Genomic DNA, 24,689 nt, shown 5'->3' on the forward strand with positions numbered 1-24,689 from the left:
AATGTTTTGCATCCATCTAACTTCTTAAGAGCTAACTAAAATGTTGTGAGAAAGTGAAAGGGGGGAGAGTGGGAAGAAGAACAAAAAGGAAGGTGTGTGATAGGGTGAAGGGCAGGCGAGATTAAATGACGAAAGGTTTCATGATGCAGGGCCTAAGGGAGTAGTAATGGACAAGTAAAGAAACAAAAGATGTGCCTGGAGGAGGTGAGAGTGCCAGGATCCTGAATAGCTGCCGTCCAAAATCAAAGTTTTAAAAAGAGAGAGAAACAGGATAAAAAATACAAACTAACAAAGAAAACCATCACAAAATGGCAGCAGAGATTGCAATCTAAAATTGGTGAGTGCAGTGTTGAATCCAGAGGACTGAAATGCCAATTTGGAAGATGAGCTGCTGTTCTGTGAACTTATGTTGAGCTACAGAATCATATAGTACATTTGACCCATCGAGTCTGCACCGACCACAATCACATCTAAGCTCTATTCCCATAACCCCATACATTTATCCTGCTAGTCCCTCTGGCACTAAGGGGCAATTTAGCATGGCCAATCCACCTAACCTATACACCTTTGGACTGTGGGAAGAAACCGGAGCACCCAGAGGAAACCCATGCAGACACGGGGAGAATGTGCAAACTCCGCGCAACAGTGACCCAAGGTGGGAATCGAACCAGGTCCCTGGCACTGTTAGGCAGAAGTGCTGACCACTGTGCCACCATGCAGCCCCTTCACTGGAACACTGCAGAAGGCCAAGGGAAGAAAGATCAGAGTAGGAACAAGGTGGAGAATTAAAATAACAGATGACTAGAAGCTCATGCTTGCAGGCCGAACAGAGTTTTTCTGCAAACGGTTACCCAGTTGAGTTTGGTCTCCCCTCCCCAAGCAGAGGAAGCCACATTGATTACAGTATATTAAACTGAAAGATGTACAAATAAATTACTGTTTCACCTGGAAGAATGCTTGGCACCTTGGACAATGGTGAATCAGTACTCAATTGGAGGAAGCTCTGAGGGGTGGCAAGGGCACAGAATGTTCTTAGGGTGGGGATCTTCAATGTCCATCACTAAGAGTGGCTCAGTGGTACCACTGCTGACCAAGCTGGCTGAATCCTGAAGGACATAGCTGCAAGACTGGGTCTGTGGCAGATGGTGAGGTAACCAACAAGAGGAAAAAACCTACTTGATCTCATCCTCACCAATTTACCTGTCACAGATGTATCTGCCCATGACAGTAGAGGTAGGATTGACTGCCACATAACCTCTTCGTTACAAATTCCCGTCTTCACATCGAGGGTAACCTCCAACATGTGTGGTACTATCAAAATGCCAAATGGGATAGATGTCAAGCAAATCTAGCAACTCAAAACTGAGCATCCATAAGGCACTGTGGGCCATTAGCAGCAGCAGAATTGTTTTCAGCCACAGTCTGTAACCTATGGCCTGGTATATCCTCCACTCTCCCATTACCATGAAGCCAGGGAATCAACTCTGATTCAGTGAAGACTGCAGGAGGGCATGTGAGGAGCATCACCCGGCATACCTAAAAATAAGGTGTCAACCTGGTGAAGCTGCCACACATGATTTTTTGCATTCCAAACATTGGAAGCAGTATGCAATGAGGTGAGAATGACTGTCCTTTACTTCAAGGCTGTATTTGGCTGGGTATGGCATCAAGGAGCTCTAGTGTAACTGAAGTCAGTGGGAATCAAATGGGTGGCGTGGTGGCACAGTGGTTAGCACTGTTGCCTCACAGCGCTAGGGTCTCAGGTTCAATTCCGGCCTTGGGTCACTGTGTGGAGTTTGCACATTCTCCCCGTGTCTGCGTGAGTTTCCTCCGGGTGCTCTGGTTTCCTCCCACAGTCCAAACATGTGCGGGTTAGGTTGATTGGCCATGCTAAATTGATCCTAGTGTCAGGGCGATTAGCAGGGTAAATGCTTGGGGTTGCAGGAATAGGGCCTGGTGGGATTGTGGTCGGTGCTGACTCGATGGGCCGAATGGCCTCCTTCTGTACTATAAGGATTCTATGAGTCAGAGGGACATCTCTCTGCTGGTTGGAGTCATACCTGGCACAAAAGAAGATGGTTGTGGTTATTTGAGGTTAATCATCTCAGTCCCAGGACATCACTGCAGGATTTTCTCAGGGTAATTAGTGTCCAAAGCCCAACCATCTTTAGCTGTTTCATCACTTATCTTCCCTCTATCATGAGTTCAGAAGTCAGAACGTTTGCTGAATATCGATGAGACAACCGAACGCTTAGAAAATGTCAACCAGATTGGACATGGATTTATGAAAGGGAAATGTTGACAAATCAGTTGGAGTTTTTTTGAGGATGTAACTAGTAGAATAGATAAGGGTGAACCAGTGGATGTGGTGTATTTGGATTTTCAGAAAACTTTTGATAAAGTCCCACATAAGAGGTTAGTGTGAAAAATTAAAGAGCATTGGATTCAGGGTTATTTATTAGCATGGATTGGGAATTGGTAAACAGACAGGAAGCAGAGAGTAGAAATAAATGGGTATTTTTCAAAGTGGCAGGCAGTGACTGGTGGGGTCCTGCAGGAATCAGTGCTAGGACCTCAGCTTTTCACAATATACATCAATGATTTGGATGAGGGAACCAAATGTAATATTTCCAAGTTGGCTGACAACACAAAACGTGGTGTGAATGTGAGTGGTGACAAGGATATTAAGAGGCTTCAAGGTGACAAGTGAGTGGGCAAATAAATGACAAATGCAATATAATGTGAATAAATGTGAAGTTATCCACTTCAGATGCAGAATGGGCTACTCCTGCTCCTATTTTCTATGTTTCTATGCTGCACTGCAGCAACTCACCAAGGCACCTTTGACAGCACCTTCCAAACCACCAGCCTCCAGCACCTAGAAGGACAAGGGCATGCAAACACTAACACCTGCAAGTTCCCCTCCAAGTCACAAAACATCCTGACTTGGAAATATATGTTCCTTCATGTTACTGGGTCAAAATCGTGGCACTCCCTTCCTAACAGGTGACACAGTGGTTGGCACTGCTGCCTCACAGTGCCAGGAACCCAAGTTTGATTCCGGCCTTGGGTGACAGTATGGAGTTTGCACATTCTCCCTATGTCCGTGCGGGTTTCCTCTGGGTGCTCCTGTTTCCTCACACAATCCAAAGATGTGTCGGTTAGGTGGATTGGCCATGCTAAATTGACTCTCATGATTAGGGAATCTAGAACAAGGGGACACACTTTCAGGATAAGAGACTGATCATTTAGGGCTGAAATGAGAAATTTCCTAGCTTGGATTGTGGGTACACCATCATTGAATATATTTTGGGCTGTGATGGACAGATTTTTGGGCGTTCAGGAAATCAAAGGATATGGAGAGAAGGCAGAAAAGTAAAGTTGAAGCCCAAGATCAGCCATAATCGTATTGAACAGTAGAGCAGACTCAATGGGCCATTTGGTCTTCTCTTGCTCCTATTTATTATGTTCTTGCGCAGTGAAATAAAAATGCCTATTTATATCTCTGATTCATCAGTGGAAATTGTTTTTTCGAAACAGCCTTAACAACTTGGGAAGAAGACAAATAAATTGCCAATCAGTGTTACATGATAACATTACTGTTTCGAAAGGTAATTTAAATCCCTGATGCACTCTGCCAGAATCTCATCCCCCAACCTCTAGTAACCCCAGTTCATCCAAAGCTCTGTTGTTTGTGACCTACCCCACACCATGTCCCATTCACACATCAGCCCCATGCTTACAGATCTACATTAGCTCACAGTCCCCCAAAGCCTCAAATTTAAAATTCTCATCCTCCTGTTCAGATCACATCAAGGCCACATCACTATTCCATCATCATTTTGACCTCCAGTCCCACACCCCTTTGAGAACTCTGCATTCTTCTGATTCTGTCCTCTTGAATACCCCAAAATTTCTTTGTCCAATCGTTGACAGTCATCTTGGTTGTAAGCTCTGGAGTGTTTTCCCTAAGCCTCTCTGTCTCAGTATCACCCTTTCCTTCTTTAAGACCTACCTTGAACCCTCTTCCTTGACCAAGCTTTAAGTTGTATTTCCTAATCTCCTTTTTTTAATCTTGGTGTCAATTTTTATCTCCTTATCCTTCCATGAAACACCTTGGAATCTTTTTTCAACCTGGAAGGTACTATTTAAATGCAGGTTGTTGCAAGAATTATGTTTTTTGTGTCTCTATTAATTAAAATAAAGAAAATCCTGAAAGAGCTGCATGCTGCACAGATCGGTAAAATATATATATCATAAATGATCACTTGAGCTCTTCCATTGGCCTTGCCATTCCCAGCTAAATTTGGGGATTATGTTCACCCATGTTGGTGTCAGGTTCTACTGGTCACATGCACACACCGTATCTAATACTGGAGTCTTACAGAACATCAGTGCTTTCTGTGTACTTCACAGTTTCCACAACGCAGACTGACATAGCATAGTACTCTCTGTCAAGCTTAGCTTGGTTGTCAAGTTCTGCTGCAGTTTGTGGAGTTTTGTTTAATCAACATGTTTCTGGTTCTCCTAGCTACCAGGGAATTGAAGGACTTCTTTGCAAAGGCCCGCAATGGATCTATTCGCATTATGAAGGTTATCATCAAAGATGGTAAGTTTTGTCTCAAACAACAGTGAGTTTTTGTTTGTTTTTCCTACTATACTGTGGTCAAATGTTCATTGTAATTAAAATTGGAATGTGTGTATTCTTTGTGGAAAGAATCTGCACAGCTGCTATATTTATATAGATGGGGATATTGTATACAAAGTACAGTAAGAGACGGAGCTCGGGTTGAAGTTAAAAAAAGCTGCTGTGTTGGCCTTTGAGTCAAATTTATTACAACGATAATGTATTTTTGAGTTGCATTTAAGAGCAACGTTTTAAGCAATTTAATTTATATTTAAAGTGTGCCCCCCCCCCCCCCCCCCCCCCTACATTTATCACTTGTCACACATTTATATTTCCCTTGCCTAAACCCTCAGTCTATCAATAGCCTTTCACAGTTTTCCCGACTGGCTACTTTATGTCTGTCAGTTTTCTCGCTCCACTGCAGAAACTCCTTTGATTCTGAAGTATGAAATGAACCTGTGATCCTCCATCCCCAATTACATAAAATCTTGGTTACTATAGAAGTTGTTGATTAATATGACTGGCTGAGACGAGGACCTGTACCCATATCCAGTAGACAGTTGGAATTGACGTTGTCTCTCTCAATATGTTTGAGCACCGTAACCCACACCCACAATAAGTTGCAGCTCACAGGATAAAACTCCCACAATTAGACTATAAATGGAAACAAATGGTCAGTCTCATTTCAGATGGCTGATGTAGAGAAGGAGAATGATGTACCGGTGCAAGAGGGAATGTTGCTCTGACAATAATGTAAAGGCATATGGTTGGATATGGTGCACAAAGGGCGGTTTACCCAAGACCTGTCTAACCTATGTTAAATTTGGATTACGAATACTTGATCTGACATCCACAACGCAATCAACACAAAATATTTACTTTTAAAGATTACATCTGATTTCTTAAAGGACTTCATTTTCAAATATTGCAATACTCCCATTTAACATCCATTCTCTCTCATTTTGTGATGGAGTTTGTGAGTTTTGATGATGATGAGGAGTTCAACAAATAAAATGGCAATTGAATTTAATATCTGGCTTATTGGCATCCCTTGTTACACCATAAGACATAGAAGCAGAATTAGGCCACTCAGCCCATCGAGTCTGCTCCGCCATTCAGTCATGGCTGATTTTTTTTTTTCATCCCCATTCTCCTGCCTTTTCCCCATAACCCCTGATCATATCATGTACATGAAGGTCAAATTCTATTTGTTGACTTTTGAGAGGGGGGCGGTTGGAATTCATAGTCACTTGTCCTCGTTTTAAAAAGATGTACCAAATGGTGTAACATGGTTCCCAATGTGCTGTGCATGGAGAGTCAGGATGTGGATTTGCAATTTTCCAAACACTCAGCTTGGATTGATCATGCACAGAACTGTTTGCTATCAACCATCTATCCAACCCTCTTGTGAAAGTGAGGGGATACTGGGGTACAACTCATCCTGAATTGCCTGTGCCATCTCTTGGTGACTAGAGTGGCATTGACAGATGCCTATACTAGTTCACCAGTCTAAATTTCATCTAAGGGATTGTATAGTGCAGGGCGAAGTCTAATAAGGAGGGAATCAAAGTCTGATATTTCTTGCTTTAAAATGTATTCCTCTCTTCTAATCACTTATCTGATCTGATATTTTTGGTTGTTTTATATACACATAACCTGGACAGATTACCTGTTTATAACAGTCAGAACATTCTACAGGATATTTTTTCATCAATGCCTAGCTTCTTGTTACAGTTCACTGGAAAACATAGATTCAGAACAGTATGTGCTTTGCTGGGATTTATTTCCTGCATGGTGAAATGGCTGTATGAGGCAACTCAGAATTGGGAATGGGGTTGGGGGGGCGGTGTTGGGGGGAGGGGGATTGGGGAGGGATTTGGGGGGGGGGGAGTTGGGGAGCAGCGGATTGGGGAGGGGTTGGGGAGATTGGGGGGGGGTGTTGGGAAGGAGTGGGGGTGCGTGTGTATGGGTACTGAATATGTAGTGATGTCAGTCTACTTCAGCAACATGATGGGACCTGTCACTTTGCTCTGAAAGTGATGACAGCTGCAGGCTGTGCTTAAAATAGTGCATCCAGCCAATGGGTATGGCTGGACTGGACTCAGCTGATAGAACAACATCATGAGTTTGCTGCAAAGAATGAAAACACGCTACTGGTACTGAAGATGTTACACTGTAAACATGAAAAGCATGGATAAAGTATCAGTTACAGATTTCTGTGCACATAGAAGATGTCATGGGATGCATCTGGAGACAGTTGTCTTGTTTAATATAGAAATCTCTTCTTCACTATCATAATATTGTTCTCAGGAGTCCAGCATCTTGTGCACCCATTAGCTTGAAAATTTAGGGCTACTATATCATTTTGGCATCCCATCTATAGTCTTGTTGCCTCCATTATAAAGATGTGCAAGTTAGGTGGATTGGTCGTGCTAACTTGTCCCTTAGTGTCCCAAGATGTGTAGGTTAGGGGGATTAGTGGGGTAAATGTGTGGGGTTACAGGGGTGGGGCAGGGGTTGCACCTGAATGGGATGTTCTGTCAGACAGTCAGTGTAGACTTGATGAGCCAAATGGCTTCCTTCTGCACTGTAGGGATTCTATGACTCTATACCTCTGGAATCTGCTATTGAAGACTTGGGTAAATTGTCTATTGTTGCCTTGAACATTTTCAGGGCTGTTGACAGGGCCTGGAATGTTGGTGTAGCACCACCATGACTTCTCACCAAAACTATGTTACTGGCTATCCAGTTTCTTCTTCCATTGCTCTATCTATGTTGTATTTGCTGACTCATCCTTTGACTCCTTATCCACAAATTCATTGATTCCTAAAGGTCCCAATTCTCTCATCACTAATCTCCAACCATATCCATTCTCTTCCTGATAGATTCACTCCAAATTCGTCATCTTATTTTAGATCAACAACCTTTTCAAAGTTCAAAGCCTTTAGTCCTCTCATAACACTATGGCAAAATCACAAGACTGTACCTTTCTCTGCACTCATCAACTGAACAATCTGGTTCCTTTTGATGCTTCTGAGACACGGGACTGCATGTTTGGTGGTAGGGTTACGTATAATAGGGCTGGTGCCCACCCCAACACATTCTTCTACATCCTTGAGCTCACCCTCTAATATGGGAGTGAGGGGAGGGGGGTTGTTACTGGACAGGTGCCAAATTCAGCAGCCCGTCCACCATGTTTAAGTCAATAATCACAAGTTAATTAGGCTCATTCCCAAGCTAGTTGACCCCAATAATGTGCTGTCCGTGTCACAGAATGTTGGCTTGGGCAGTCAGGCAGGAGTGGGCAGCCAGTTATTTTAAACAAGTTCTTCAGAGTAAAAAGGAAGGGGGGGGGGGTTCTATATGCAGATTGTAGGGTGTCTCCCCTTTCTTCTTACCTGCCTGCTGCTTTAAATCCATCACTCTTCCCAAGCCCCTGAACTTGCCCTGTTTCCGCTGTTACATCTGTTATAAATTGTTGGGTGACCGCAACTCCAGGGGGAGGGCAACATGATTTGTTCCTTTTAACTTCTATTCTTTTTTTTTTCTGAACTCCCAATACACCATTCTACACTTTCATCCTCTTCCTCACTTGGTCCCCACTATGTTGGATTACCATCAGTCCCACATGGCAGACTGTTCAAAATAGTGGAAGCACTTGTGATGCAAGGGAAAATGTAAGTTGGATCCAAAGCTGGCTCATTGGCAGGGAGCAAAGGGTCAAAGTAACGCTCTACTGGTATTTTTGTGGTTCGAGGTGTGTTTCTAGTAGAGATCTTCAGATACTTGGTTCCTTGTTGCTCATGGCATTTTCAATGATTTAAGCTAAAATGTAGGAGCATAATTAAGAAGTTTGCAGGTGATGCAAAACTTGACTGTGTGGTTGATGATGAGGAAGAAAGCTGTGGACTACATGAAGATATCAATGTCCGGTAGGTAGAAAAGTAGCAAATGGAGTTCAGTCTGGAGAAATGTAAGGGATTGCATTTGGGAGAGCAAAGAAATGCACAATAAATTGTAGGACGCTGAGAAGAGAATAGAGGGACCTTGGAACCCTGAAGGTAGCAGGGCAGGTACAGAAGTTGGCTCTGAAGGCATGCAGGCAACTTTATTAGCCAAGGCATAGATTATAAGAACAAGGAGGTTATGCTAGAATTGTACAAAATGTTAATTAAGCTGGAGTAGTTTGTACAGTTTTTGTCACCATGTTATAGAAAGAACGTGGTTCCAGGAGAGAGTACAGAGAAGGTTTACAAGCATGCTGCAGGACTGGAGAATTTTAGTCACGAGGACAGATTAAATGGTTTGGAGTTGTTTTTTTTTGGACCAGATGAAGCTGAGGGGAGATTTGATTGAAGTCTATAAAATTATAAAGGACTTAAATGAACTGGAAGGACCTATTTCCCTTAGCAGATAAATCTATAAGTTGGAGGAATAGAAGTAAAGTAATTGGCCTTAGTCACCAGTCTAGAATGCAAAGAAATAAATATTTGTATTTATATAGCATCTTTCACAATCTCCAAACATTCCAAAGCACTTTACAGCCAATGAAACATTGTTTGAAGTATAGTCACTGTGGTACTGTTGGAAATGCAGCAGCCAGTTTGCATACGGCAAGCTCCCAGAAACAGCAATGTGATAATGAGCAGAGAATTTGTTTTAGTGATATTGATTGAGGGATAAATATTGAACAGCACACCTGGATGAAATCCCCTGATGTTCTCCGTATAGTGCCACAAGATCTTTTCATCCATCTGAAAGGGGCAATTGGGCCTCCTCACAAAGTTGGCAACTCTGATAGTGCAGCATTCCCTCACCTCTACACTCGCTGATCTTGGTAACTGGTCACGTGGTGTCTTTTTATGTGGTGTGCTGCCTGGAAGCTGGACAAAAAGTATTTCACTGTATTCAAATCTGATAGGTCTCCATGATTGAGTGAGCTTTGTCTATTTTTTTGAATTAGTAGGTGCTACATTCACCATAAAGGTTTTGGGCTCAGGTTTTTTAGTTTTGAATATATAAGTATTCAATTAAATACTTGTTTAAATATCAGCCAGCTTTTCCTATCTGGATTTGAGAGAAATCGCCAAGAAATGTTATATTATTAAGCTGTGTGTTCACCCATTAGTTTGCATAACAGCACCAGCACCATATTAAACTGTGCGCATCCACTGATCTAACAGCACCATATTAAGCATTGTTCATCCATTGGTCTGTAACAGAAATATGCATTTGCTAACATAAACCATGACATATTTAATCTGTGAAGAGAATCTATATTTTGTTGGTTGCATTGAGTGAGATATCTAGTATTATAAGTTAAAAGTAAAGTTTATTTATTAGTCACAAGTAAGGCTTACATTAACACTGCAATGAAGTTACTGTGAAATTCCTCTAGTCGCCACACTCCAGCGCCTGTTCGGGTCAATGCACCTGACCATTATGTGATCAAATGGAAAATAAAATATATTTATCTTACAGATTGGAAAACCAGACCGATCTGGTTTTTAATGGCATCCTCCCTGCACTCAATATTGGTGTCATTTCTGATAACAATCACAATACCACAGAAAGGCATTCAAAATTCTCTGAACTATAACTTGCTTGGGCTTTAAAGTGCACACAAAATTCTCTGAGTTCTTTTTATCTAGATGGTAACTAGGATACTATAAAATTGGGAAATTCAAATTTCAGCCACAGTCTCACGGGGGAAAATGGGCATGAATTTTGGAACAACATCAAGTTCAGAACTCACCGATCAGGTTACCTACTCACCACATCACTGAAACAGCCATTATCAAAGTCAGAAATGACATCCGATCCAATGATCCAAATATGCAATTTCTTAATAAATGTTTATAAAATTTATTTATTAGTGTCATAAGTAGGCTTACATTAACGCTACAATGAAATTATTGTGAAAATCCCCTGGTTGCCACACTCCAGCACCTGTTTGGGTACACTGAGGGAGAATTTAGCATGGCTAATGCACCTAACCAGCACGTCTTTCAGAATGTGGGCGGGGCACCGGGAAGAAACCCACACAGACACGGGGAGAATGTGCAGACTCCGCACGGACAGTAACCCAATCTGGGAATTGAACCCGGGTCTCTGGTGCTATGAGACAGCAGTGCTAACCACTGTGCCACCGTGCTGCCCAAAATGAGATATTGATTCACTAAATTCAACTGTATATATTATACAATAACCATATTACCAGTTTTTAATGAAAAGTTTACTTTGATTATACTGGCTTCTGATGCCAGATTTTGGATAGCTCCTGGTTCCACTCCAATGAGATTTCATTAGTTGAGGCTGTTTGTCTCGCTCTTGTGCCTGCAGAAAGCATTGGAAAATGTTAATGTGCATGAGCAGCTAACATCATGTTGAATTCATAGAATCATTGAATCATAGAATCCCTACAGTGCAGAAGGAGGCCATTCAACCTATCAAGCCTACACCGACAACAATTCCACTCAGGGCCCTATCACCGTAATCCCACGTATTTACCCTGCTAGTCTCCCTGACACTAAGGGGCAATTTAGTATGGCCAATCAACCCAACCTGCACATCTTTGGACTGTTAGAGATCATGTACATTTGGAAACAAATGAAACACAACGAAAAACTGGTTTCCTTTATACCTGTTCACTTTAGTTTTGAAGATGTCTGTGGTAGTTGGCTGCATATGAAGGACCACATACATCTCCGCTGATTTCAAAATTTCAAAGTCAGCTTGTTTGTGACTTGCTAATTCAGCAGTTTAGCCTTCTAAGATTACTTGTAAGGGAGGCATGATTCCAACTGTGTTTGAGATAGGCAAGTTCTAATGAGAACAATCTGTTTCTTTCTTTGAACAAGCTGTTCTAAAATGGGGGTCATTTTCAAAAGAAATACAATAAAGATCAGATTAAGTCTTCCTCTTGTATCTTGTGCTGATGATCCAAATTTGTGAACTTGTAGCAGAACCTCAGGACCTGAACACACACAAGTAGGTAGTTGTTCTAATTGGATTTCAAAGAACAAAGAACAGTACAGCACAGGAAACAGGCCCTTCGGCCTTCCAAGCCTGTGCTGCTCCTTGGTCTAACTAGACCAATCGTTTGTATCCCTCCATTCCCAGGCTGCTCATGTGACTATCCAGGTAAGTCTTAAACGATGTCAGCGTGCCTGCCTCCACAACCCTACTTGGCAGCGCATTCCAGGCCCCCACCACCCCCTGTGTAAAAAACATCCCTCTAATATCTGAGTTATACTTCGCCCCTCTCACCTTGAGCCCGTGACCCCTCGTGAATGTCACTTCTGATCTGGGAAAAAGCTTCCCACCGTTCACCCTATCTATCCCCTCCATAATCTTGTACACCTCTATTAGATCTCCCCTTATTCTCCGTCTTTCCAGGGAGAACAACCCCAGTTTACCCAATCTCTCCTCATAGCTAAGACCCTCCATACCAGGCAACATCCTGGTAAACCTTCTCTGCACTCTCTCTAACGCCTCCACGTCCTTCTGGTAGTGCGGCGAACAGAACTGGACGCGGTACTCCAAATGTGGCCTAACCAGCGTTCTATACAGCTGCATCATCAGACTCCAGCTTTTATACTCTATACCCCGTCCTATAAAGGCAAGCATACCATATGCCTTCTTCACCATCTTCTCCACCTGTGTTGCCACCTTCAAGGATTTGTGGACTTGCACACCTAGGTCCCTCTGTGTTTCTATACTCCTGATGACTCTGCCATTTATTGTATAACTCCTCCCCACATTATTTCTTCCAAAATGTACCACTTCGCATTTATCCGGATTAAACTCCATCTGCCACCTCTCCGCCCAATTTTCCAGCCTATCTATATCCTGCTGTATTGCCCGATAATGCTCTTCGCTATCCGCAAGTCCAGGCATCTTCGTGTCATCCGTAAACTTGCTGATTACACCAGTTACACCTTCTTCCAAATCATTTATATATATCACAAATAGCAGAGGTCCCAGTACAGAGCCCTGCGGAACACCACTGGTCTCAGACCTCCAGCCGGAAAAAGACCCTTCGACCACTACCCTCTGTCTCCTATGGCCAAGCCAGTTCTCCACCCATCTAGCCACTTCTCCTTGTATCCCATGAGCCTTAACCTTCTTAACCAACCTGCCATGTGGGACTTTGTCAAATGCCTTACTGAAATCCATATAGATGACATCCACGGCCCTTCCTTCATCAACCGTTTTTGTCACTTCCTCAAAAAACTCCACCAAATTTGTAAGGCACGGCCTCCCTCTTACAAAACCATGCTGTCTGTCACTAATGAGATTGTTCCGTTCTAAATGCACATACATCCTGTCTCTAAGAATCCTCTCCATAACAACTTCCCTACCACGGACGTCAAGCTCACCGACCTATAATTTCCTGGGTTATCCCTGCTACCCTTCTTAAACAACAAGGCTAAACTTGTGTCTCTTTCTCGTTTGATCATTAATATTTCTCTGGTACACCTCAATCTTCTCTGCTCTAAGGAGAACAATTCCAACTTCTCAAGCCTCTCCATGTAACTGAATTATTTCACCCCTTGTATCTCTGCTGTATGCTGTCCAAAGCCTTGACATCCTTCCTATGTCTTGCTCAGAATGGAACACATTACCCATACTCAGCTGCATCTTAAATATTGCTGTTATAAATGCTTAGAATAACTTTCTTGCTTTTCTATTCCATGCCTAAAGATTCTATGTGTTTTTTAACTTTAAATTTTAGTTTATTTATTAGTGTTAAGTAGGCTTGCATTAGCACTGCGATGAAGTTACTGTGAAAATCCCCTAGTCACCACACTCCTGTGCCTGTTTGGGTACGTTGAGGGAGAATTTAGCATGGCCAATGCATCTAACCAGCATGGCTTTCGGATTCAATTAAATATTTGTTTAAATATTTTTAACTTAACCAAACATTCACAGCATCTTCTGGCAAAAACCTGTCGGTTCATTAATTTAAATTGTATACATATAAATGACACAGTGATAATCTCCTGAAGGTGTAAAAGTTCAGGAATTTTTAGATACTTTTTTAGGCAATTGACTTTAAATCTTATGCTTACAACAAGCTGACAACAGCTTTCCCAAGCAAGCTCTTGTTACTGAGTGGAATCTGTTTCCTATCATTTTGAAATGCAGCCTGTCTAGACCTAAGACGGTGAAATAAAATTTGCTTTGACGTCTGTTTATGATGATGTGCTGCTAACATGTCAAATCTCGAGACAAGAAGGTGAACAGGTGATCAGTTACTTTGCCTTGCAAGCAGTCACTGTTTAAAAAAAAATGATGGCAATTGATACTCAAGCAACCTGATAGAATTGTAGAATGATACAACATGGAAGGGGGCCATTCAGCCTCTGAAGCCAATTTGATGGAGGTAACCAATTGATTCCACTCCCCTGCTTTATCCCCATAGCCTTGTAATCTTTCTTTCCTTGTAAAATTTATCCAGTTTCCCCTTTCAAAGGTTACTATTGAATCTGCTTCCACCACTCTTTCAGGCAATGCCTTCCAAATCACAACAACCTGCTGTGTCTGTCACTAGAAATAGCTTCTCCATATTTACTATCAAATCCATTCATAATTTTATACACCTCTATCAAATCTCCTTTTAATCTTTGTTAGGGTGCCAGATCAGAAACCCCAAGGTATATTATGAAGTCAGACTAGACCCCAACAATTTTCTATTTTGGCATAAATGTGAGGAAAGGATGCTTTACTCTAGGAGTAATTCCACCAATACCTCTACTTTCTCAGAAGACTAAGGAAATTTGGCATGTCAGCTACGACTCTCTCCAACTTTTACAGATACACCATAGAAAGCATTCTTTCTCGTTGTATCACACAGCTTGGTATGGCTCCTGCAGGGCGGCACGGTAGCACAGTGGTTAGCACTACTGCTTCACAGCTCCAGGGACCTGGGTTCGATTCCCGGCTTGGGTCACTGTCTGTGTGGAGTTTGCACATTCTCCTCGTGTCTGCGTGGGTTTCCTCCGAGTGCTCTGGTTTCCTCCCACAGTCCAAAGATGTGCGGGTTAGGTTGATTGGCCATGCTAAAATTGCCCCTTAGAGGGATTAGCGGGTAAATATGTAGGGATATAGGGGTAGGGCCTGGGTGGGATTGTGGTCGGTGCAGACTTGATGGGCCAAATGGCCTCTTTCTGCACTGTAGGGTTTCTATGATTCTATGAAATTAGGGATCTCGTTAACAAAGCACGCTTTATTCATAACGCAGTTTAAGAATAACTCTTACAAAATGAAACAGTTTAACAATTCAAATTGAAACAGTTCTTAACTATTTAACAATGTTTAAACATGAAAGGAAACAACTCTTAACTTATTACTATTCAATTCCACTTCAGCAATATTTCTCTTACAGACTTAAACCCCACTTTTAAAAAATAGTTAGCAAATGCAGGCATACTTGCTTTAAGCTTTGTTAACAGTGCTCTGCATTAAATTTTATCTGCCATATGTCTGCCCATTTCAGAAGTCCCTGTCCTCCTAAGTCTGTTATTATTTTCCTCATTGTTTGCTACATGTGCCTGTTTAATTTCATATGTTGTCATTTTCAATTATGCTTGTATATCTAAATCCAGATCTTTAAAATATATATATATCGAAAAGAGCAGTGATCTTAATACCAACAATGGGAATGCCACTGACAAGAGCCAATTTTGTATCCATACTGCTACTGTTCCATTACTCATGGGCTTTACATTTTCCAACAACCCAATTCTGTGGCATTTGGTCAAACACCATTAGAAAGTCCATATACACAAAATAGAGTTTTAAAGTTTATTTATTAGTGCCACAAGTCAGCTTACATTAACACTGCAATGAAGTTACTGTGAAAATCCCCTCGTCGCCACACTCCGGCGCTTGTTTGGGTACACTGAGGGAGAAATTAGCATGGCCCATGCACCTAACCAGCACGTCTTTCGGACTGTGGGAGGAAACTGAAGCACCCGGAGGAAACCCACACAGACACAGGGAGAACGTGCAGACTCCGCACAGACAGTGACCTGGTGCTGTGAGGCAGCAGTGCTAACCACTGTGTCACCGTATCAACCACACTACCCTCAGCAACCATCTCCATTAATTCTTCAAAGAATTAGATCAAGTTAGCGAAATTTATTAGCCCATATCTTGCCAAATGCCAATTAATTTTGTCCCACGTTGTTGTATCTCCTGACACAAATATTGGGCTGACTGTAGTTAATAGATTCACCCCCTCCACTTTTCTAAACAGTTCATATAGTAGAAACCTCCAAGTACATGCAAATACTTTGAAAGGGGAAAATACTTTTTTGATCCGAAGGTTCCACCTCTTCCACTTGGGCAATCCCTCGGGATTGAGACTGTCTTGCTTCCATTTTGATTCCTTGGGTTCGGAGATGGCTGATCAGTCCACTGAGCAACTTGCAGACTTTGCCACTTGTGGGACAGGTGGTGTTTAAAGAGTTGGCTAGATGGCCGTTATCGACAAATAAATTTATAACATACGCCCATCTGACTTAATAAATAATGGCAGCTGGTAACTGACATTTTAAAAAGCAGATGATATATTTAATAGAACATAGAACATAGAACATTACAGCGCAGAACAGGCCCTTCGGCCCACGATGTTGCACCGACCAGTTAAAAAAAAAAACTGTGACCCTCCAACCTAAACCAATTTCTTTTCGTCCATGAACCTATCTACGGATCTCTTAAACGCCCCCAAACTAGGCGCATTTACTACTGATGCTGGCAGGGCATTCCAATCCCTCACCACCCTCTGGGTAAAGAACCTACCCCTGACATCGGTTCTATAACTACCCCCCCTCAATTTAAAGCCATGCCCCCTCGTGCTGGATTTCTCCATCAGAGGAAAAAGGCTATCACTATCCACCCTATCTAAACCTCTAATCATCTTATATGTTTCAATAAGATCCCCTCTTAGCCGCCGCCTTTCCAGCGAAAACAATCCCAAATCCCTCAGCCTCTCCTCATAGGATCTCCCCTCCATACCAGGCAACATCCTGGTAAACCTCCTCTGCACCCTCTCCAAAGCCTCCACATCCTTCCTGTAATGTGGGGACCAGAACTGCACACAGTACTCCAAGTGCGGCCGCACCAGAGTTGTGTACAGTTGCAACATAACGCTACGACTCCTAAATTCAATCCCCCTACCAATAAACGCCAAGACACCATATGCCTTCTTAACAACCTTATCTACTTGATTCCCAACTTTCAGGGATCTATGCACACATACACCTAGATCCCTCTGCTCCTCCACACTATTCAAAGTCCTCCCGTTAGCCCTATACTCAACACATCTGTTATTCCTACCAAAGTGAATTACCTCACACTTCTCCGCATTAAACTCCATCCGCCACCTCTCGGCCCAACTTTGCAACCTGTCTAAGTCTTCCTGCAAACTACGACACCCTTCCTCACTGTCTACCACACCACCGACTTTGGTGTCATCAGCAAATTTGCTAATCCACCCAACTATACCCTCATCCAGATCATTAATAAATATTACAAACAGCAGTGGCCCCAAAACAGATCCCTGAGGTACACCACTTGTAACCGCACTCCATGATGAATATTTACTATCAACCACCACCCTCTGTTTCCTATCCGCTAGCCAATTCCTGATCCAATTTCCTAGATCACCCCCAATCCCATACATCTGCATTTTCTGCAGAAGCCTACCATGGTGAACCTTATCAAACGCCTTACTAAAATCCATATATACCACGTCCACTGCCTTGCCCCCATCCACCTCCTTGGTCACTTTCTCAAAAAACTCAATAAGGTTAGTAAGGCACGACCTACCTGCCACAAAACCATGCTGACTATCACCTATCAATTCATTACTCTCCAAATAACTATAAATCCTATCCCTTATAATTTTTTCCAACATCTTGCCGACAACAGAAGTGAGACTCACCGGTCTATAATTCCCGGGGAAGTCTCTGTTCCCCTTCTTAAACAATGGGACAACATTCGCTTACCTCCAATCTTCTGGTACTATACCAGAGGCCAACGACGACCTGAAGATCAGAGCCAGAGGCTCTGCAATCACTTCTCTTGCCTCCCAGAGAATCCTTGGATAAATCCCATCCGGACCAGGGGATTTATCTATTTTCAGACCCTCCAGAATATCCTGCACATCCTCCTTATCAACTGTAATACTGTCTATTCTACTCCCTTGCAACCCAGTGTCCTCCTCAGCTATATTCATGTCCCCTTGCGTGAACACCGAAGAGAAATATTGGTTCAATGCTTCACCAATCTCCTCCGGTTCCACACATAACTTCCCTCTGCCATCTATAACTGGCCCTAAACTTGCCCTAACCAACCTTCTGTTCTTGACATACCTATAGAACGCCTTAGGATTCTCTTTAACCCTATCCGCCAAAGTCTTCTCATGTCCCCTTTTAGCCCTTCTAAGCTCGCTCTTCAACTCCCTCTTAGCCAATCTAAAGCTTTCTAGTGCACTACTCGAGTGCTCACGTCTCATCCGAACATAAGCCTCCTTTTTCTTTTTAACCAACAAAGAAACTTTTTTGGTGCACCACGGTTCCCTAGCCCTACCAATTCCTCCTTGCCTGACAGGGACATACCTATCACAGACTCGCAGTAGCTGCTCCTTGAAAAAACTCCACATGTCGGACGTTCCCAGTCCCTGTAATCTCCTAGTCCAACCTATGTTTCCTAATTCTCTCCTAATAGCCTCATAATTACCCTTCCCCCAGCTAAAACCACTGGCCCGAGGTTCATGCCTATCCCTTTCCATCACTAAGGTGAACGTAACCGAATTGTGGTCACTATCACCAAAATGCACACCAACTTCCAAGTCTAGCACCTGGTCTGGCTCATTTCCCAGCACCAGATCCAATATAGCCTCACCTCTAGTTGGCCTGTCTACATACTGAGTCAAAAAACCTTCCTGCACGCTTTGAACAAAAACTGACCCCTCTAACGAGCTAGAGCTATAACAATTCCAGTCAATATTAGTCAAGTTAAAATCCCCCATAACAATTGCCCTATTACTTTCACTCCTAAGCAGGATTGACTCCGCAATCCTTTCCTCAACCTCTCTAGAACTTTTAGGAGGTCTATAAAAGACTCCCAACAGGGTGACCTCTCCTCTCCTATTTCTAATCTCCGCCCATACTACCTCAACAGATAAGTCCTCATCAAACCTCCTCTCTGACACTGTGATACAATCTCTGACCAATAATGCTACCCCTCCCCCTCTTCTACCTCCTTCCCTACTTCGGCTAAAACATTTGAACCCCGGGACCTGCAGCATCCATTCCTGCCCCTGCTCTATCCATGTCTCTGAAATAGCCACAACATCGAAGTCCCAGGTACTGATCCACGCTGCAAGTTCACCCACTTTATTGCGAATACTCCTGGCATTGAAGTATACACATTTCAAACCCTGCTCCACCCCACCTCTGCAATGCCGTGCATTGCAGTCCCCATCCATGCATCCCTCACTTTCAGCCCCACTACTCAGGATCCCTCCCCCCCCCCCCCGAATCAGTTTAAACCTCCCTGCATGGCCTTAGCAAATTTACCCCCCAGGATATTGGTCCCCTTCTGATTAAGGTGTAGACCATCCTTCTCATAGAGGTCACACCTTCCCCAGTACGAGCCCCAATTGCTTAAGTACCTGAACCCCTCCCTCCTGCACCATCCCCTCAGCCATGAATTCAAACCTTCCCTCTCCCTATTCCTCTCTAAACTATCCCGTGGTACAGGCAAGAGTCCAGAGATAACCACTCTGTCAGTCTTGGCCTTTAGTTTCCACCCCAACTCCATAAATCCCTGCCTAATATCCCCTTCCCCTATCCTCCCTATGTCGTGTGTCCCCACATGTACAATAACTTGTGGTTTATCTCCCTCCCCCCTAAGAGTCCTGAATACCCTGTCAGACACATCCCGGACCCCAGCCCCTGGTAGGCAACACACCAACCCTGAGTCCCTACCTTTAGTTCCGACCCTCCTATCTGTCCCCTTAATTGTGGAGTCCCCAATCACAAGGCCCAGTCTTTTACAGCCCCTAACCACCTGAGCTTTCTCACTCGGCTCACCCCCAGAGATCTGCTCTCTATGCTCAGTTGATTCCTCCTCAACTGTAGCCTCCAGCACCGAAAACCTATTATGGAGGGGAACCGCCCCAGGGGATTGTCTTCCCGATTGCTTCTTACCCCTCCTCCTGGCATTGACCCAAGCCTCATTTCTAGGAGTTACTATTTCTCTATAACTCCTATCAACTTCCACCTCCGCCTCCCGAATTATGCGGAGTTCCTCTACCTCCCCCTCCAGCTCCTTTACACGCTCCTCCAGAAGCTGCAATCTAATGCACTTCTTACAACTAAAATCTCCTGAAACACTACTGGATTTCCTCACCACATACATCCCACAGGAGATGCAGCATACTGCCTGAACTGCCATCCCCGAAGCCATAACCAGCAAGAAAAAAAGAAAACAAAAAACTTCCCCACACTTATAATTAGGTTAGAGGAGGATGGAAGGGTGGGATCCTCTACCAGTGTAGAGGATCGGGTATCTCCAATTTATAGGGCTAGGGGCCCGAGAGAAAAAAAAACTACTACTGAGGGGGAACCACCCAGGTAACTGACTTTTAAAGTTAAAATAAAAACCCTTCCCAGACTCCTTTGCTGCCCACTTCTAGTTTTCACTTTAAACTTGAAAAACTGCTGTTAAAGTAAAGGCCAAAAAAATACACACACTAGCTGACTAATTAAATAAATAAACAATTCAATTAATCCAATTAATCTCTTACCAGCACTGCTGCTTTTCAATCACCCCTCTCAGCTTGCTCCAGTGGATCAATGATGCTTTGACTTTGCCTCTGCACATCCCTGACAAAATCTCTTGATGTGTTTAGTGCCTTCCTGAATGAGCCCTCTCTATCTTAGTCAGTCAGCTGAGTCGGCTTGGATGTTTGACCTCTTCAGCGATGGTTTGAAGGCATCCACCATTGCTAATCATTTTAAAATTACGTATGCAATTGCCAGAGTGATATGGAGACAGTTTCCCTCCCCTTTACTTCATTCAGATAAGTATGCTTATTCTCCCATTTCACCAGTTGGTTCATACCAATCCTTTTCTTCCCTCTCATTCTTCTCTCCAGTTCATGTTTTCTCCTCTTCCTCCTCGAAGGCAAACAAACTGGCATGCTTTCTGACAACACCCCCTCCCCAAACGCCTTGCTTTTTTTTCTTCACCCCTCCTTCCAGTTCATGGTGGGAATTTCTCCCACCCACTCCGTTCAGGCTCGCCACTTTCAATCTAGTGCCACGTCCAACACCTATCATCTGCGGCTCCTGGGAATACCACTGCATGTTGTGGGGGGAAGCTCCTAATTTCCTGAGAATTCCCACTTTGTTCAATTACAAAGCTGCAACAGATCGTGAGAACCAGTGAGCTGTACCAGGGGCACTGCTAAAAGTAGGTGGTGGAAGCAATGTTGAGAGATGGAGCAAGGGTCAAAACTGATTTCAACCCACCAACACCAAATTGTCAATGAAATACGACTGTTGACATGCTCAGCAATATAATTCAATCTCCAGTGATTTCAAAAGAAATTATGGGTGGAATCCGACCAAAAATGGCAAAGTGTTGTTTCTGGCAAGAAAACTGGCATGTTTCACTCCAGAGAAACACACCACTTTTCTCTCCAGATCTCACGACTGCCAAAAAAAAATCAAGGGGGCATGTTTTGCGTCGTCATGCAGGGGTGCGGGACCTCAAAACGCGGCAAAACCCGGCTGCACTGAGATCAGGGTGCAATCTTTAAAGGAAGGCCTCATCAGAACAGCAATAAACCTCCCCCTTAGCCCATCACAGAGGTCTCAGGGCCTCCCACCCCCCCCCCCAAAATCAGATCGGAGCTCTGGCCCACCTCCATATATGAAATGACCCCCACCCCATGAGGCTCCCACTGGGGTCAGCCTCTGGCACTGCCCCTTGATACAGGTGCGATATTCTCCGATCTTGTTCATTGCCGCCCCACTGCAAGCAAAAATGGGGAATTTGGCGCTCCAGCCAAAACTCCATTTACTTCAATGGCACCAGAGAATCCCAGCCATGGGCGAGGTTGGGGGTTTTCAGTGTATAAGTTGAATGATAAACCTTATGCAGACAACTAAAACCTTCATTGAAGAAGTTAGAACGTGAGCTATAAAGTAATTTCACAATTTAGTGAATATAGATGGGTTAGTAGTTAACATAATCTTAAATATTAAATATGTTTTATTTCAATTGTTTATTAGTGTGTGAACATAAATGTTATTTTTAATTTACGTTGGCTAGCAAGGATGTGCATAATATATAGCTGCATACAAACTATATTAATATAATTTTCACCAATTCTTACCAATATTTAAAATGCACTATGGATGTTTGGAAAGGATCCAACTTCATTGTAAATGAGATTCTAACTAATCCCTCTTTTAGAAGAATATAAAAAGTGAAGCACATGTTGTTAGGGAGGGTCAGTTAGAGATAGATTGCAGCCTAAATACTAAAACAGGAAAATCCATCAAAACCCCACCTAAACAAATATTTCTTCATGCAGCAAACAGATTCACTAAATTACATGTAGCAACAAATGAAACAATTGTATTCCAGTGTAAACCATTGAAATGATAAACTCTAGACAGTCTTGTCTATACCTTGTTGTTCTACCAATTTGATTCCTGTACTCACTCGCTAACTACTAGTTCGCCTTTAGACTGCTGACAAAAAGCATTATTAAACAAGCTAATGATATAGTATAGAACCTCTGTTCTAATGAGAGGTTGTTAGACTTCTCAGTATTTCTAAACAAAGGTTAATCTCCTAAAAATCCTTTCTGCAGTTTAAACCTTCCTCAAATCAAAATAGCCTTCCACTGTAGGCTGTGCTGCTTTTTAGTTAACGTGCAGAATTATTTAAGTCATCATTATTATATCAGTCATTACTCATGTTTCAGAAGGCTCCTGTAAATTTCTTAGTAGGTAAGAGCTTTGCTGTGTACATATGCTGGGATCTTGCAATGTAATCTGAACTCTACAGATCATATTCACATGGATAATTAGTGAAGCTTCCCTCATCAGACTGCCTGAGTATATGAGGGAAGCTGCACACACTATATTTTTTTGGTAGCGGGGAAGGGAAGAGATTGCCTATCTATGCATGTGCACACATTGCAGAGGGGTGTCGGATTATTTTTACACCATGACAGCAGCTGACAGGGAATTTTGCAGGGTGGCTTCAGTGCACAATATAGGGAGGGATTTGGTGTGTGCTATGTGGGATTTGTCATGCATCTTAATTGGTATTGAGGTAAAAACAGTTACTAAGATTATTTATTTTAACGCCAGATCTGATTTTACACATACTATTGATAACATGTTGAGTCCTTTGTTCCCAATTTAATCTTTCCTGATTCAAATCTGTATTGAATTTATCTTGCATCTAACAAGACTGCATATGTTATTTCTAAATCTTTTGGCTTTCACCAGATATGTCTCTTGTGTTCAAATTAAAGCCCACTCAGCCCTCAATTACTCCAAGTCTCTCATGTACAATATCTGGTATTGTAGTTTTACATAATGGTCTAAAAGAAACTCTTTTACAGTGTTTAGTTTTCTGAATATGACCCACGAATATGACCCATGATGTCATTGCCTTTGGCTGGTTGAAAAATAATCCTACCAGACTAGAATTTAGGTGTAAATTATTGAACAAAAAATATTTGAGCTATTAGCTATGAAGTGCCAAAGTGCAGTATAAAAGCTTGCTATGTTTTAACATAAGCTTTAATTCACTCTGGTTCAAAAATAACAAAAGATACAGGATTTCATTAACTCCACTGGCAATGTTAATCTTGGTCCGAAATCCATATCTTAACACTTAAGCATTGCAAATACCTTTCCTTAATGGAACTACCTTCGCAAAAGCTGTGGCCCGGTGAATCGCAAATAACTGTCCATCTGAGGTAGATTACACAAGATAGACCTTTGTATGGTCATGGAGCTGTAAACCAGCTGCCCACAGTCCTAGAATCATTGTGACGTGATGTTTATGGATCAATAGATCTAAAAATTGGGTGGGGCATATACCAGGCACAACCACCTGTTTTATCACTTGTGCTGAAGGTGAAAGTCAACCCTTATTGGACTTCTTCTTGGATTTATAGGGTGGCACAGTGGTTAGCACTGCTGCCCCTCAGTGCCACGGATACGGGTTCAATTCCCGGCTTGGGCCACTGTCTGTGCGGAGTCTGCACGTTCTCCCTGTGTCTGCGTGTGTTTCCTCCGAGTGCTCTGGTTTCCTCCCACAGTCGAAAAGATGTGCTGGTTAAGTGAATTGGCCATGCTAAATTCTCCCTCAGTGTATCCAAACAAGCGCTGGAATGTGGCAACTAGGGGATTTTCACAGTAACTTCATTGCAGTGTTAATGTAAGCCTACTTGTGACACTAATAACTAAACTTTACTTTTACTTCTCGCTATCACAATAAGTAGGTCACTTCAGTTTCAGCCTTTCATCTTGTTTAAGAAGTAAATTCAAATATATATGAATCTATGCTTGTATAAGGTGGCCCAGAATTTAAAATGCACAGGATGCCAGCTGATCAGGGATCACATTTCCTAATTTCTAGTGACCTAAAATCAACTGCTCTTTTCATACCTGGAACATTTGGGATCTTATCCAGATTGTTTTCCATTTGTACGCGTACCACCCCATGATTTTTCTATCCACTGGAATGTATAGCGAAAGATTACCAAAGTGGAAAAACTCGACTCTTCCCTTATTGAACAGCTGCGTCAATTACTTTTCGACAAAGCAAATAGTGCTTATTTGGTGTTATATCTTTCTTTAACGATTTTGCCCTTGATGTATTTCCCAAACAAGAACAGCAGTCTCTGTCTCCTGGTGTTGAGTGTACATTTTCAACCAGATTGACAGTTGTAGTAAAATGAATTAGACGTGACCAGTTACCTGCCATGGATAGAAAATAAAACATAGACTTG

General features: G+C 42.7%; 1 protein-coding gene across 2 annotated transcripts in view; it reads left to right on the top strand.

The window, feature by feature from the left end:
* The window catches only part of twf2 (twinfilin actin binding protein 2), a 105,389-nt gene that overhangs the window by 13,531 nt on the left and 67,169 nt on the right, over nt 1-24,689 (top strand). For both annotated transcript variants that reach the window (XM_078209910.1, XM_078209911.1), the window contains exon 2: nt 4,532-4,609. In XM_078209910.1, the coding sequence (XP_078066036.1) occupies nt 4,532-4,609 (78 nt within the window). The remainder of the gene's footprint in view (nt 1-4,531; nt 4,610-24,689) is intronic.

The sequence above is a fragment of the Mustelus asterias genome, chromosome 3 (assembly GCF_964213995.1).
Source record: "Mustelus asterias chromosome 3, sMusAst1.hap1.1, whole genome shotgun sequence".
Lineage (NCBI taxonomy): Eukaryota > Metazoa > Chordata > Chondrichthyes > Carcharhiniformes > Triakidae > Mustelus > Mustelus asterias.